Here is a 17,229-nt window from a genome sequence, read left to right as displayed (position 1 = left end):
ATTTATTTATATCGCACAAGCATATTGTGCTGAGCTATACAATTGGGAACAGTAATAAAATGATTTTGTGAAATAACAGGCAAGAAGCAGGGGCACACTTAGAGAGGAGGAGGCCGCGTGAAGTCTTCATTTGTGCCCCCTCCTCTCCAGCAGACAGCGCAGTAGGAGCACTATTAGACTCTAGCGCTGTGCCAGAGTCTACTGCACGTGGCCACCCCATTTTCCTGGTGCACCGAACACCAATTATAGATATGACACTGGTAAGAGGGCCCTGCTCGCAAACGTACTTTATATTTCCAGAACTCATCTTTATATTAGTATAGTGAAGTGACTTACCTCAAAGCCACTCTCTGCAATATCTTGTAACCAGTAGGCGCACAAGATACCAATGATTGACATTTTCAGGAGTACATTTCTGGAAAGACATAACGACATTAACGTATATAGGAAAGAACATGTTAATTATTATTTGCAGTCATGCCACTTAGTAAGTGTAAGGTGGCTATGTGCTGGCACAGTGTACACATATGTCTAACACTGCATAAGCCTGTCCACTGTCAGTCTAACCTTATGATCACTGCATAGATCTGATGTTGAGGATACTTGAATTTCTCCACTAGGCCCAACATGGCAAAGACAAGGGGCATGATGAGATTAATGAGGGCGACCACCACAGGAACCTGTAACGTTGCTGCTTGTTTTGTCAGATCGTTTGTATTTGAATTCTGTTGAAAACAAAAATAGGATTTGAATTACCTACCGATAAATCCTTTTCTCGTAGTCCGTAGAAGATAGTAGTCTCGTAGAGGATACTGGGGTTCCATTTAGTACCATGGGGGTATAGATGGGTCCACTAGGAGCCATGGGCACTTTAAGAATTTGATAGTGTGGGCTGGCTCCTTCATCTATGCCCCTCCTACCAGACTCAGTCTAGGAAACTGTGCCCGAGGAGATGGACATACTTTGAGAGAAGGATAGATAAAGATAGTGGTGAGATTCCGAACCAGTACACACAAACAGAGGAAAGCTATGCTAACCCAACTTTAAACAGGAACAGCAACAGTGGAACCAACAATACTTAACCAAGTAACAGTGCAGGGAGAACAAAGCACCGGGCGGGCGCCCAGTATCATCTACGGACTATGAGAAAAGGATTTACCGGTAGGTAATTAAAATCCTATTTTCTCTTACGTCCTAGAGGATACTGGGGTTCCATTTAGTACCATGGGGATGTACCAAAGCTCCCAAACCGGGTGGGAGAGTGCTGAGGTTCCTGCAGAACTGATTTACCAAACTGAAGGTCCTCAGAGGCCAAAGTATCGAACTTGTAGAACTTAGCAAACATTTTCGAACATGACCAAGTAGCCGCTCGGCAGAGCTGTAAAGCCGAGACACCCAGGGCAGCCGCCCAGGAGGAACCCACTGACCTAGTAGAGTGGGCCTTAACAGATTTTGAAACCGGCAAGCCTGCCGTGGAATAAGCATGCTGAATAGTGAGCCCGATCCAGCGTGCAATTGTCTGCTTTGAAGCAGGACACCCAATTTTATTGGGATCATATAGAACGAACAGCGAGTCAGATTTCCTGTGACGAATTGTCCTCTTTATGTATAACTTCAAAGCCCGCACAACATCCAAATACTTTGAAGTAGCGAAAGTGTCGGTGATAACCAGAACCACAATAGGTTGGTTGATGTGAAATGCAGACACCACTTTCGGGAGAAATTGCTGACGAGTTCTGAGTTCAGCTCTGTCCTCATGGAAAATTAAATAGGGGCTCTTGTGAGACAAAGCCCCCAGCTCCGACAAACGTCTTGCTGAAGCCAAGGCCAACAGTGTGACGGTCTTCCACGTAAGATTTTACATCCACCTCCTGTAATGGTTCAAACCAGTCTGATTGGAGGAACTGCAGCACCAAACTGGGATCCCAAGGCGCCGTGGGAGGCCCAAAGGGAGGTTGTATGCGCAGAACACCTTTCAAAAACATCTGGACCTCAGGGAGAGAAGTCAATTGTTTTTGAAAGAAAATGGACAAGGCCGAAATCTGGACTTTTATGGAGCCCAGACGTAGGCCCACATCCACACCTGCCTGCAGAAAAAGCAGGAAACGTCCCAGGTGAAAATCCACTGCTCTCACACCAAGAGACATATTTCTTCGAAATATGGTGGTAATGTTTAGACGTTACCCTCTTCCTGGCTTGGATCATAGACGGGATAACTTTATTAGGGATCCCTCGTCTGGCTAGAATCAGCCGTGCAACTTCCATGCCGTCAAACGCAGCTGCGGTAAGTCCTGAAAGACGAACAGGCCCTGTTGCAAAAGATACTCGCAAAGAGGTAGAGGCCACAGATCCTCGAGAAGCATCTCTAGAAGGTCAGCGTACCAGGCCCTTCTTGGCCAGTCCAGAGCACTGAAGATTGCTTGAACCTTTTCCCTCTTTATTCTTTTGAGAATTCTTGGAATCAGAGGAAGTGGAGGAAACATGTACACCATCTGATGGACCCATGGAGTCGTCAGAGCATCCACCCCCACTGCCTGTGGGTCTCTCGACCTGGAACAATACCGTTTAAGCTTCTTGTGGAGATGAGAGGCCATCATGTCGATATGTGGATATCCCCACCGACGTGTCAAGCACCTGAACACTTCCGGGTGAAGGCCCCACTCCCCCAGGTGCAGGTCATGTCTGCTGAGGAAGTCTGCTTCCCAGTTGTCTACTCCCGGAATGAAGGCTGCTGACAACGCCGCAGCATTTTTTACTGCCCAGAGGAGAATTCTTGACACCTCTGACATTGCTACTCTGCTTTTCGTTCCACCTGGTCGGTTTATGTACGTCACTGTCGTAACATTGTCCGACTGGACTTGAATGTCCCAATCCTGAAGAAGATAAGAGGCCTGCAGAAGGGCGTTGTATATGGCCCTGAGTTCAGAATGTTGATTGGAAGGACAACTTCCTGACTTGACCATATTCCTTGAAACTGCACCCCCTGGGTGACTGCTCCCCAACCTCGGAGGCTTGCGTCCGTGGTTAACAGGATCCAGTCCTGAATTCCGAACCTCCGTCCCTCGACGAGGTGAGAGGTCTGTAGCCACCACAGAAGGGAGATCCTGGCTTTTGGCGACAGACGAATCCTCTGGTGCATGTGAAGATGCGATCTGGACCATATGCCCAACAGATCGAGTTGGAAGGTTCTTGAGTGAATCCTTCCGTATTGAAGCGCCTCCTCAGAGGCCACCATTTTTCCCAGAAGGCGAATGTATAGATGCACCGATATCAGGTTGGCTTCAGGACATCCCGAACCATCGACTGGATTACCAATGCCTTTTCCAACGGAAGGAACATTTTCTGCGACTCCATGTCCGGTATCATTCCCAGGAATGGGAGCCTCCGTGTTGGCTCTAGGTGAGATTTCGGAAGGTTCAGAATCCACCCGTGATCCTGGAGCAGTTTGGTTGAGAGGCCAGCAACCTCTCCCTGGACGGCGCCTTTATCAGAAGATCGTCCAGGTACGGAATTATGTTCACTCCCTGCTTGCGGAGTATAAACATCATCCCTGCCATCACCTTGGTGAACACCCTCGGTGCCGTGGAGAGACCAAATGGCAGGGCCTAGAATTGGTAGTGACAGTCCTGAAGTGCAAACTGTAGATAAGCCTGGTGAGGCGGCCAGATCGGACTGTGAAGGTACGCATTCTTGATATCCAGGAACACAAAGAATTCCCCTTCTTCCAGACCTGAGATTACCACTCTCAGAGACTCCATCTTGAACTTGAACACTCTTCAGAACGGGTTCAAGGAGTAGAGGTTCAGAATTGGTCATACCGAACCGTCCGGTTTCGGTACTACAAACAAGTTGGAATAGTACCCCTTGTTGTGTAGATGAGGTGGAACTGGAACAATGACTTGAGTCTGTACTAGTTTTTGGATGGCCTGCTGTAAAGTTATACTTGTCTCTTGTGAAGCTGGTAAGCCTGATTTGAAGAATCTGTGAAGTGGGAGCTCTTGGAACTCCAGTCTGTAGCCCTGGGAAATAAGATCTATTACCCAGGGATCCGGGAACGAACTTGATCAGATGTGACTGAAGAATTGTAGTCGGGCTCCCACCTGACAGACCTTCAGGCCTCGCGGTCCTCCGTCATGCTGAAGGCTTTGAGGAAGCAGAGCCTGAGCTCTGTTCCTGAACACCTGCAGTTGCTGGTTTGCGTGGTTTACCTCTTGCGCCTCTGGAAGCACCTCTGGATTTTCCCTTAAACTTGGCTGTCCGAAAGGACTGTAAATTTGAAGCTGAATAAGCTTTCCTGGCTGGGGGAGCTGCAGAAGGAAGATACGTAGAATTACTCGCAGTAGCTTTGGAGATCCATTTGTCTAGTTCGTCTCCAAACAAGGCCTCTCCTGTGAATGGTAGGCCTTCCATGCCTTTCCTGGAGTCCGCATCAGCAGTCCACTGGCGTAGCCACAAGCCCCTGCGTGCTGACACTGCCATAGTGGTGCTGCGTGCATTAAGCAAACCAATCTCTTTTATGCTTCCACCATAAAGTTTGCAGAGTCCTGTATATTCTGCAGGAGTAAAACAACACCCCCCCTAGACAAGGAATCTAACCCCTCAATTAGGTTACCTGACCATTTAGCAATGGCTTTTGTGATCCACGCACATGCACATGCAATAGTGGGTCTTTGGGCCACCACAGCAACTGTGTACAATGATTTGAGTGTAGTCTCAATTTTACGATCAGCCGTATCTTTTGGGGAGGGGAGGCTGCATCAGGGACATGCAATACAATTTTACGTGAAAGCCTAGAGACTGATGCATCCACTATCGGTGGATTTTCCCATTTTTTCCTATCCTCCAGAGGAAAAGGAAAAGATGAGAGCAACCTTTTAGGGATTTGAAATTTCTTATCAGGATTAACCCACGGTTCGTCAAACAGGGTATTCAATTGCTTTGACGCAGGAAAAGTGACTGAGGAATTCTTTTTTACATTAAAATAAGATTCCGCACACTCCTCTGACACCATATCAGGAATTTGCAGAACATCTCTGATAGCCTCTATAAGAGCCTCTATTCCCTGTGACAGAGTGGCACCCCCCACTCCAAATCCACCTCACCATCCTCCATGTCTGACCTGTCAGAGTCAGACTGCAGGATATGGGCCATAAATTGTTTTTGTGGACAAATGGGAGGGGATTGAGACGCATAAACTCATCCACAGTCTGTCTTAAGTATTGCGTCTCTTTCTCATTGCGGGATAGCTTTGTAAAAATATGTGAGATCATTCCTTTAATGGAATTAACCCATTCTGGTTCAGCCCCGCTATTCTGGGAAGGTGCACTGCCCTGAGTAGCCAGTAGTGAGCCCCCTGGTGAAGAGGAACACTCCGCTGTACAAGAAACACACTCTTTGCCTGACATAATGTAAATGTGATAGCAACAAACACACAGGAAAAGGTTAAGCACAATTAACCCACAAAGAGCCCTTCAGGGAGACACAGAGTAAATTGGAGCCAGCCCCCACCACACCCTTATCGCTAATGCCAAGCTTAGCCAGGTTGCAGACTAAGTACCCTGATAGGGGAGTTAGTACACTAATAATCACTCCCCCCTCCCCCCGCTATGACCCCCTGGTACCGCTGAGGTAATCTGGAGTCACAATGGAGGAGCTGCACGTCCATGTCAGTCAGCGTCTGTGTCCACTGCAGATGGAAAATGGCGCTGAGCTGCTGGATCCTCTCATAGTGAAGCCTCGCCTCTTCAATGGTGGCTGAGGTAATCTGTTGCTTAAAATGGAGAGAAAACCGTTTTAAAGCTGTTTTTGCCAGTGTGGGTACTGTGTACTGTCTGGAGACGCATTCCATCCCAGTTAGAAACCGTGCATCTCCGTACCCTATAATAATGGCCAGCAACCCGCTAGTCGGGATGCCAGCTTAGTACTCACCACTCATCTTTCTTCTGGCTCTGTTAGGGGTGGCGGCGTGTTGCTGGAATGTACGCTTGCCGTGGTGGGGCTTGCGAATAGTTCCCTCAGGAGCTCAGTGATCTGTCAGCGGGGAACGGGACCATTAACCCTTCAAGAGGTTGGGCCGTTCCCCCCCTCCTAAGTCCCATGAAGCAGGCAGGCTGGTGCCAACCAGCCCTGCCTGAAAATAACAAACATATAAAACAAATGCAGAAAACTCTTCAGGAGCTTCCTTCAGCGTGAACGCCTCCTCCGGAGTCTGGTAGGAGGGGCATAGAGGGAGGAGCCAGCCCACACTATCAAATTCTTAAAGTGCTCATGGCTATTAGTGGCCCGTCTATACCCCCATGGTACTAAATGGAACCCCAGTATCCTCTAGGATGTAAGAGCAGTATAGGGAAATGCCCTATGGGGCACCCGGAAAAGCCTAGGGGCATCTGGGCACTCTGGACATCTAAATTCCACTGTACTGGCTCCAGATTTCAGTGTTCCTGGCTGACAGTGCCTGTCCAGCAATGGGATGTACAGGCATTCCAGCACTGCTGCGTTGTTGCCTGTCACATAATATGACAGGCAGCAGAGCAGAAGCAGCAACAGAAAGCCTGTACTGCCCAGCACCGATCATACAGCTCCTGGAGCTTCCATCAGAAGACAGTAAAGGTAAGTCATTTATGAGAACTTGTTAAAGAGAGCAGTTAGGGTTTGCATTGCTGGAGACACACAAGGGGGAGAGATGATTGCTGGAGACACACAAGTGGAAGATATTTCATTGCTGGAAACAAAAGGGGAAGAGATGTGATGGCTTGAGACACTGACACCCTCTGCCTCCCCTGTCGCCCACTGTCAAGAGGCCACCCGTTCTTGGGTCCCACATGGGTGGGAGGGAGACACCAGCCAGAATCTTGCCTAGGCATCAAATTGGTCAGGGCTGTACCCTTATATCAGCTATACATTTACAGAAAGGCAAACATAAACCAGCAACTGAAAAATACATCAATACTTTGAAATATGCTCAAGGCTGAAATATCTGTGTTAGTGGGGCATAGCTATGCCCTATTGTGAATACTTTCATGTTGCAATGCCTGCTGAATGGGCCATGATTACGCCATCTTTGTGCCTAGTTGTACCTCCAAGGCAACCTAGGCCAGCAGACAGGGCTGGGCAGTTTGTAGCAACTTCTCCTCCTGGCATTCCTGAATGTGATAAATATATATTCATAGCTGTAAATGCTTTGCTTCATTGCAGAAGACACAAGTATGTGACAAGCTTGCTTTTGTCCATAAGTATTATCCATATACTGTAAGCAATGTTTGCTTACTTGCAAATAAATACTTGTAACTAACGTGTATCCAGGTCAATATGAAATATACTTTTTATTTGAAAAGTCACAGATGTGTAGACTAGCCTTCCAGCATAGGGGGTCATTCAGACCTGTTCGCACGCTAGTTTTTTTCGCTGCGCTGCGATCAGGTCAGAACTGCGCACGCGTATCGCAAGGATACAAAGCGGATCGTTGCTGCGCGATGGGTTTAACAAAGAATCCATTCGCACAGCCGATCGCAAGGAGACTGACAGGAAGAAGGCGTTTGTGGGTGTCAACGGACCGTTTTCTGGGAGTGGTTTGAAAAATGCAGGCGTGTCCAAGCGTTTGCAGGGTGGGTGTCTGACGTCAATTCCGGGACCGGACAGGGTGAAGTGATCGCAAGGGCTGAGTAAGTTCTGGGCAACTCAGTAACTGCACAAATAGTTTTTGTACCGCCTGGCTGCAACTGCGATCGCACACTTGCAAAGCAAAAATACACTCCCCTATGGGCGGCGACTATCTGCTCGCAGCAATGCAAAAACCCACTAGCGAGGTCTGAATTAGGCCCATAGTTAGATAAAGTGTACTAATTGCCTGCACACCCTACAAACATATGAGACTGAACAACTCCTCACAAGAGCAGTTGACTAGGAACCAGTTACAGGGCCGTCTTAAGAGCAGTGTAGCCCCCTGGGCAAATCAGTGCACTCCTGCGGTGGGGGGTATCACGCAGCTTTGGTGTTCCGCGGGCAGTAGGAGGTGTTCTATCTTGCACTCAGCATGTAAGATCTGGAGCAGTAATTTCTTCTAATTACTCCTCTACTGCACAGATGGTGGGAGATGTGGTGGGAGGGAGAACACTAAACTGTAGAAGGGGTCAGTGGGCAGAATGAAGAGGTCCTGGTACATGACTTACAGGGTGGTAGGTGGTGTTTAATACGCAGGGGAGGGGTGGATAGTGGAGTGGGCTTAATTTTCATCATTTTCCAGTGAGAAGGCAACTTGCTTGACTGCAGGTATCTCCAGTTCCTGGAAATTGATTTCTTAGCTTTCAGGAGGTACTGGGGACTTGGGTATCAGAGTTCAGGAGCCAGAGGAATCCACCGACAAAAATATAGCATTCCAGGCGTGTGGAGCTGGAGCAGGAACCAGCTGCTGGAAGGCTAATATCTCTGGTTCTGTGCATAGTAGAGACAAGCTGTCAGTGTCCATCGAAAGGTGAGAGTCCCAGTGTTTGGAGTATACCCTCAGACAAAATCTAAGTTAGACAGAACCCGAGATATCTAGCTGGGAAGAGCAATTAACAGGCTTGGATGGGGACTGCTACTTTGAAGTCAGATATCTCCGGTTCCCCAGGACTGATTTTTAAAAATCTAGTACCCCTGGAAAATGAGGACTCTCAGCTATCAGTATTGGGCCCATAAACTCCTGGGGCCCTTGGGCAACTGCCCATTAAGCGCATGCGAAAAGACAGCCCTGACCAGTTACATGTCTGAAGTATGAGGTACAAAGGTAAAAACTGACTCGTGATCTGACTAAGGAGCAAGCCTAAATACAGTACTTTCACATTCTCCCAATCAAAGGGGATGTATAGCCACCAAGAGAATTACCTGTGTAGAATTTTGGACATGAAGACAGAGGAAGTATACACCAGAACAACAGCCAAATGAGAGTATTACTGATGCGACCCAAACTGCTAGGTGAACACCAAACCGAGCCAATTTCTGACCAAAGGAAAGCTTTAACTTCTGTAGTAATTTTTCAGAAAGTGTTTCCTGTGATGAAGAACAGGAGAAGTACAAATAAAATATTGTGTCAAGTGCAGAAGAATATACACACTAACTATAATGCATTTGCCATGTAAGTCATTTACTAAATCTAGACTAGTTCCTTACTTAGGGGATCATAGACACTAAACTACTCAGCTAAATGCACAGCTCACTAGACTGACTCCAAACTCCACTATATATCATTGTTTTTCATTCATTACATGACACCCAAGCCCATAAGTAGTACCCTAAGCAGAAAGGTGGGTTGTATTACTACCATTGTTGGATCCTCATCCTTAGTCAGCTGAAGGACCATCACTGGAAAGAGCAAATCAAAAGGTGTCAAAGTGCATTCTTTCCTTACTCCTCGGTGGTGCTGATGCTGGTGGCGAACGGTTGTTTTTACAAAGTAGTATACACATTTGTGATATTTAGTCTTGGGGGTACATTTACTAAGCAGTGAAAAGAGTGGAGAAGTGAGCCAGTGGCAACCAATCAGCACTGAAGTAACATCTATAATTTGCATACTATAAAATTATACACAGCTGCTGATTGGTTGATGGGGAAACTTCTCCACTGGCTCACTTCTCCGCTCTTATCACTGCTTAGTAAATGTACCCCATAGTGTGCAATCAAGTGATCCCTTTTGATATTGTACTGAAGGGATGGTATCGGGATCCCGGCGATTGGGATGCCAGCAGTCATAATACCGAGAGCGGTATCCCGGCGCTCAGGATCCTGACACATACTAGGTGAGTATACTACCTCTAATCACCAAACCCCCTAAACCTAACCCTCCTTTTCTGCAACCTGACCTTAACCCTCCCCATCCCCCCGCAGTCTAACCCTCCCTGGTGGTGCCTAACCCTAACTACCTGGCTTTTGGAGGCAATCAAGCTTTTCATAAGAATGTTGGACGAAATCATTCATGACCAGGCAGATTTGGTGTCTGGACCGTATAGTAAAATTCACTAGATTAAGGGATCGACTCTGAACACCTTGAGCAACAGATTCCATAGCCCGGAGAAGATAATAGTGGTACTAAAATCTGACACACTTCTTTAATCTGCCCCTGCTCAGGGATTGTGAGGATGTAGACATTTGGATAAAGCGGTCACAACCTAGGGTGATGAAAACCATCTTCTCTGATTAAAATTACTTAGTGAAATTTTTCACTATCTTGCTAATTTGGCTCCCAAATAGTAGGGCACATTTTGACATTTGTGAGGCATTTCTGAACAGTTTTTTTGCTATGGACATGCTTTTCTCTTCTGTATATAAGCATGCTCCCAACTGTCCCAAGTTAGGTGGGGGCCCTGTACCTCAGTCCCTATTGGGACTGATTGTGCTGTCTCTGGTTCTTCGGAGCAGCTGTTGGGAGATAAGTATAAGTACATCTCTCTGTGACTCAGCTACTAATTGTTGTGGCTTTGGCCACCTTTGACTCATGTAAACTAATAGGTCCATGCTGGTAGCAGCAAGAAGCAATGCTCTTAAAAGTTCCTGAGCATAAGGAGCCCAGGTCATGCCGGCACTTCTAGTTCTACACGTGCCAAGACACTCTGGCAGCATTCTGGCAGTCATGGGTATGCTGGCACTTGTAGTCCTACAAGCACCTGCTAGGACCAGTAGTGCATCACTAAACAAAATACACATTTATCTTTTTAAATACCGTTACCCCATACCATGTGTGTTGTAAGAGCTCTAGTGCTTTTAGCATAGGGTTGATTTCTTCTGAAGGTAAGGGGCTGCATTCATTTTGTGACCCAGTTACCATAGGAAACATAGCCTGATACTCATCAGGCTAAGGCTGCATCACATTCTGACATTAGGAACGTATAGTGCTGCTTTCCCTGTTATAGAGTCACCCACCCAGCATGTCATATCCTTTTTGCAGACACTCTGCAGTAAGTAATAACCCCTCCTGACTTTACCGCTATCGGCGCGTGCTGATACTGACAATACTTTGGCGGTGGTGCAGTTTGTTTGGTCTTAGGGTATTTATTACACGTTTTCATTTTTACCTTATAAAAGGAAAAAAACAGACCTCTGCATCTGACCACATTTGGGTAATTGCAAACTTACTGCAAAACCCCCCCCACCCCCCCACCCCCATTAAATTCCACCACTCCATGTGTATTTAATCTACCTGGAAGATGTAGCTAGTAAATGTAAATGCTGCAATATAACTGCTATAGCCATTGCTTTAATACACACCTGCACCCTGTAACTAGCTTAAAAATGAAAGTATTTCATGTCTCAGTAAATATTATCAGAACATTCACTCAACAATTGTTTTAGCAACTTCTGTGAATGATGTTAGGGAGATGTTACTTATTTAAGTGTTATGTTCCCACTGAAGTTAATAATTGTGTTACGTATCTGCAGTGTCGGACTGGGGCATGTAGGGCCCTCCGGGGGGATGCAGTGGTAGGGGCCCATGTTTAGGGGTGAGGCCAGTCTGCTGAGGGGGTGTGGCCTGCCACCTCATTGGTTTAGAGAGTGCAACGTCTGGGTCCCTTCATAAATATATGCAGTAAATTCAGCTACTGCATACATGATAATGTACCAGATTAATAACAGCAATGCACTGTAGAAACTAGACCATAGTCCAGTATAAGGTAACATATGTATAATGTATAATTCAAGTGCACAGTCTAGAACCTGATCCTTAGACCAAGAGGTGGGCCCCCAGGCAGTGGGGCCCACCGGCGGTTTCCCCTGTACCACTGTGGGCCAGTCCAAGCCTGCGTATCTGCACAGTAAGCACCCATTTATGTTTATGGGTCCTGTATGTTATCAGCTGTGTGTCATCTGGAATTCCATTGCTGTTGCTTACTCAAGGAAAATGTTAATAATACTATTCCTGCCAAAACATCTCTCTCTCTCTCTCTCTATTGTTAATAAATTAAACTGGAGGTACAAACTAAATATTAAGCTTAAGTATGCATGATGTAATATGTAATAGTAAATAAAATGGTTAATTGAATTTATTCATTTGCTTTGCTTGACAGTAACTTACTTTATGCTGTGTCTACTCTAATTAAATGAAATGGAAAGTAACAGTAAATACATCATGTGAGACTAGAAGGGATGTTTGTACAATAATATTCTTTTGCATGTGTTTAAAATAGTATTTAGTGGCTAGTTCAGAGATATCGGATGTGAGCTGAACTGCGAATGCGCAGGATCCATACTGTGCAGAACATACCGTGCATAGTCGGACACAGAGCCCGCTAAGCCGCAGCGGCGTTTAGGGTCGGGGAAGGCGCGGCTTTGGGAAGAGTTTTGCAAAATAGGGGCGTCACCTGTTTTGTGGAAGTAGCAATGCCAGTGTCATACCCTAAATCTACTTGGAATCCTCTGTTGTATTTATACTAGAGATGTGTGGTTTCGGTTTTACTCGGATTTACTCGGGTCTCGAAACGGCATCTAATTGGATCAAGGATGTCACACGTTTTGAATAGCCAATGAGCAAAACCCGAAAAAACCAAACCCGCACATCTCTAATTTATACCTTCTGTGTCCCACCTGCAAAACTGACTCTAGTTAATGATTAATGATTCTGTTGGACCTATAAAAGCAATTCTTGAAGATTTGGGAACTCTGGCAGCGTCATGCTTACCTTTCACCACAATCAATGGCAATAATTTTTCTTTAATGTTTCTTTTTCCTCAGGGTATGGAGCACACAAATGTCTTAAATATAATAATGTTCACACTTTACTTTTTTCTTTGTACAATATGCTCACTGGTGCCAAGGTGGGAGGGGGTGGGGGTGGGAGGGTCCCTCTCTCTCTGCAGCGCCATCTTCGGAAAGATGGTGCCGCACAGTGAAAGCAAAGACTATGGCACTGTGCCAGAGTCTTTGCTCTCTAGTGCACCTGAGTCACCTTCCCAAATATCACTTGGAAGATGGCGCCGGCCCAGGAGAAAGGACCTATTTCCCAGAGTAAGAAGGTAAGATGTTGTTCCATGCCCCACCCCCTGGGATCTGCATGGGGCCACCCTGTGGGGCGCACTGCAATTACATTTTTAATTATAAGGGTTTTTTTCTTTGGCCATAATTAGGCTATGACCCCTAGAGTCCCAGGCCTGGTGCCGCTCTCTGTGACCCTGAACATGCTCATAGGATGTTATTTCAGTATTCCCTTCTTTGTATCACTACTGAAATTAAAATAAATGAAATCATACTTGCCTACTCTCCCAGAATGACCAGGAGGCTACCAAAAATTGTGTGGCACTACCGGCCACCCGGAAAAGAGGGCAAGTCTCCCGCTTCCTGCTGACACCCGCCTGCAACACCCGCTTATTAAGGGAAAGTAGGTTCTCGCTGAATCGCGTCATCTTGTAGCCCCCCCCTTCCCCGCGGGCTTTATGGTAATGTGTGCATTCTATAGCAGGGGTGGGGCCGTGATGATGCGCTCCCTGTTTTGCCGACCTGGTTGCTCCCTCCCAGAGGCAGCAGCCAGAACGTCGGCAAGTATGAATTAAATTATGTTTCCTTGTACTATTTTTCTCTAAAAGGCAAAATCGGTTTAAGGATAAATTCACGGCATGGATCTCATCACAGTGTATCACATGACCTTTATACTAGTGATGAGCGGATTCGGTTTTACTCGGTTCTCAAAACCGAATCTTATTGGCTATCCAAAACACGTGACATCAGTGAGCCAATAAGATTCGGTTTTGAGAACCGAGTAAAACCGAATCCGCTCATCACTACTTTATACATAAAGTACATGTACATAGCAAGATGATTTATTGTCAATTTATTTTGTGTGGTAAAAAACTGTTTTTCTTGACAATGCAGGAAAAAGTATCCATTAAGTATTGTTACCTAAACTGACAAAACAATTCAACACTTGACACCCATAAAGTCAATAGGTTCTTTGAGCACTGGTTCCATTTAAACCTTACCTTTATCTGTGTACTGAGATGTCTTTTTCTTAATTTTACAGCCTTCTCGTTATTCATGTTGAAATCCCAGCTACACAGCAGCTTTGAAGCATTTCCCGAAAATGAAGATGGGTTAATAAAGTTATTTCGAAATGACTTTGCTATACTGAAAAATACATGAAAAAAAGAAAATGTAAATAATAACGGGTACAAAACCTAGTGCAGTCAGCCTTATTAAAGTGCACCCAGCATCTACAAACGCCAGCAGCAGACATTGCAGCACTCAATTAGCGATGGGTGCATTCACACACTAAGGGTTTTTGTAGGTAAAGATGCATGCAAGAAAAACTCTCAACATGTTTCCAACACAAACGCAGGTTTACAAATAAGTGTATACTTATACCCCATGACAACCATGACTTATGTGACTTTGCATTGTTATAAATACCAAAATCACATGACCATATCTGTGCACAAAATAATAATATAATATGTGTCACATACATGATTGGGGATACGTTTAATTTGCTGGCTGTTGGGATCGCAGCAGTCAGAATACTGATACTGGAATCCCGCCATATGTGGCAGACTCCCGCAATGCTGCCAGCCGGAATACCGGCGCTACAGGACTATTCCGCTTGCCCCGCTGCTGGCATACTGGATGCCGGGATGCCGCAGTCCATATATTGACAGCCGGCCGCCGGTATATCATACATGACAGAAAAGTGACAGTTATTAATAAAATGAAAGCTGCATTTTAAATCTAGAACAGCACCGCAAATGATCCCCCCTGTCATAACCGGCAGAGGCTTATTTAGAGCCAAATCTATGAGTAGTTTATCATACAGCTCCAAGTTGTAACCAAACCGTTCATATTAGAAATGTAGTTATTAGAAAGTAACCATGATAATTTAGCTATTTAAACTTATAAAGAAGGCTTACTCTGTGGCACACTCTTTTATTACATATTTGTTTAGTGTATTATTTAAAACTTAACATTTATTATTTATTATTCTAAAATAGTGTTATCAATAAAACAGACAGGACAGAAAGAAATCTTCTCTTGAGATCGAAATACGACTATGAAAAGATCTCATTGATTGTACTATAACACTGTGATTAGTCTCTTATTGATTTTTTATATTTTCACTCTTGTTTGATCTCTACAACGGTTAGTCAGGAATTTCTATTAATAGGTAGCTTACATTTTATTAAGTACCTAGTTACACATTTATTGTGATTATTTCCAGACTTATTGTGGATTTCTTTCTGTCCTGTCTGTTTTATTGATAACACTATTTTAGAATAATAAATAATAAATGTTAAGTTTTACATAATACACTAAACAAATATGTAATAAAAGAGTTCAGCAAAAAGTATGCCTTCTTTAGAGGACGACCCACTAGTGGTCTATCTCTAATTCTCTAATCAGTTACTGTATCATGCTTATTGGCGCACCTCCAGCCCAATTTATAAGAATATAGGTTGTAATACCTATTCAAATAGACTCTCCAAGGTTGGCTTTCATGATTTATTATTACTAAGGAATCGTAAAAGCCTGTGCACAGCCCATTAGACTATGGGGTATATTCAATTAGCAGTGATAACGGACTTTTCACGTGAAAAGTCCGGTTTTCGGGTGAAAAAACTGACTTTTCACGTGAAACGCAATTACAGCCTATTCAATTTTCCGTGAAAACTTATCGGTGATCATTTTTTCACTAATTTCACTTCACCTTCTCTGAAGCAGGTGAAAAGTTGGGAAAAGTCACTATTTTAAGGTAAAAATAAGAATTTACTTACCGATAATTCTATTTCTCGGAGTCCGTAGTGGATGCTGGGGTTCCTGAAAGGACCATGGGGAATAGCGGCTCCGCAGGAGACAGGGCACAAAAAGTAAAGCTTTAGGATCAGGTGGTGTGCACTGGCTCCTCCCCCTATGACCCTCCTCCAAGCCTCAGTTAGGATACTGTGCCCGGACGAGCGTACACAATAAGGAAGGATTTTGAATCCCGGGTAAGACTCATACCAGCCACACTAATCACACTGTACAACCTGTGATCTGAACCCAGTTAACAGTATGATAACAGCGGAGCCTCTGAAAAGATGGCTCACAACAATAATAACCCGATTTTTGTAACTATGTACAAGTAATGCAGATAATCCGCACTTGGGATGGGCGCCCAGCATCCACTACGGACTCCGAGAAATAGAATTATCGGTAAGTAAATTCTTATTTTCTCTATCGTCCTAGTGGATGCTGGGGTTCCTGAAAGGACCATGGGGATTATACCAAAGCTCCCAAACGGGCGGGAGAGTGCGGATGACTCTGCAGCACCGAATGAGAGAACTCCAGGTCCTCCTTAGCCAGGGTATCAAATTTGTAGGATTTTACAAACGTGTTTGCCCCTGACTAAATAGCCGCTCGGCAAAGTTGTAAAGCCGAGACCTCTCGGGCAGCCGCCCAAGATGAGCCCACCTTCCTTGTGGAATGGGCATTTACATATTTTGGCTGTGGCAGGCCTGCCACAGAATGTGCAAGCTGAATTGTATTACACATCCAACTAGCAATAGTCTGCTTAGAAGCAAGAGCACCCAGTTTGTTGGGTGCATACAGGATAACAGCAAGTCAGTTTTCCTGACTCCAGCCGTCCTGGAACCTATACTTTCAGGGCCCTGACAACATCCAGCAACTTGGAGTCCTTTAAGTCCCTAGTAGGCGCAAGGCACCACAATAAGCTGGTTCAGGTGAAACACTGACACCACCTTAGGGAGAGAACTGGGGACGAGTCCGCAGCTCTGCCCTGTCCGAATGGACAAATAGATATGGGCTTTTTTGAGAAAAAACCCACCAATTTGACACTCGCCTGGCCCAGGCCAGAGCCAAGAGCATGGTCACTTTTCATGTGAGATGCTTCAAATCCACAGATTTGACTGGTTTTAAACCAATGTGATTTGAGGAATCCCAGAACTACGTTGAGATCCCACAGTGCCACTGGAGGCACAAAAGGGGGTTGTATATGCAATACTCCCTTGACAAACTTCTGGACTTCAGGAACTGAAGCCAATTATTTCTGGAAGAAAATCGACAGGGCCGAAATTTGAACCTTAATGGGCCCCAATTTGAGGCCCATAGACACTCCTGTTTGCAGGAAATGCAGGAATCGACCGAGTTGAAATTTCTTCGTGGGGCCTTCCTGGCCTCACACCACGCAACATATTTTCGCCACATGTGGTGATAATGTTGTGCGGTCACCTCCTTCCTGGCTTTGACCAGGGTAGGAATGACCTCTTCCGGAATGCCTTTTTC

At 45.3% G+C, this 17,229-nt stretch overlaps 1 protein-coding gene across 3 annotated transcripts in view; it reads right to left on the bottom strand.

The window, feature by feature from the left end:
* TMC5 (transmembrane channel like 5) overlaps positions 1-17,229 on the bottom strand; it is a 383,751-nt gene that overhangs the window by 82,538 nt on the left and 283,984 nt on the right. For all 3 annotated transcript variants that reach the window (XM_063934401.1, XM_063934400.1, XM_063934399.1), the window contains 4 exons: positions 13,941-14,085; positions 8,863-9,027; positions 568-725; positions 337-415 (listed from right to left, as the gene is read on the bottom strand). In XM_063934401.1, the coding sequence (XP_063790471.1) occupies positions 337-415; positions 568-725; positions 8,863-9,027; positions 13,941-14,085 (547 nt within the window). The remainder of the gene's footprint in view (positions 1-336; positions 416-567; positions 726-8,862; positions 9,028-13,940; positions 14,086-17,229) is intronic.

The sequence above is a fragment of the Pseudophryne corroboree genome, chromosome 7 (assembly GCF_028390025.1).
Source record: "Pseudophryne corroboree isolate aPseCor3 chromosome 7, aPseCor3.hap2, whole genome shotgun sequence".
Taxonomy (NCBI): Eukaryota; Metazoa; Chordata; class Amphibia; order Anura; family Myobatrachidae; genus Pseudophryne; species Pseudophryne corroboree.
This window is presented reverse-complemented; position numbering and strand designations above follow the sequence as displayed.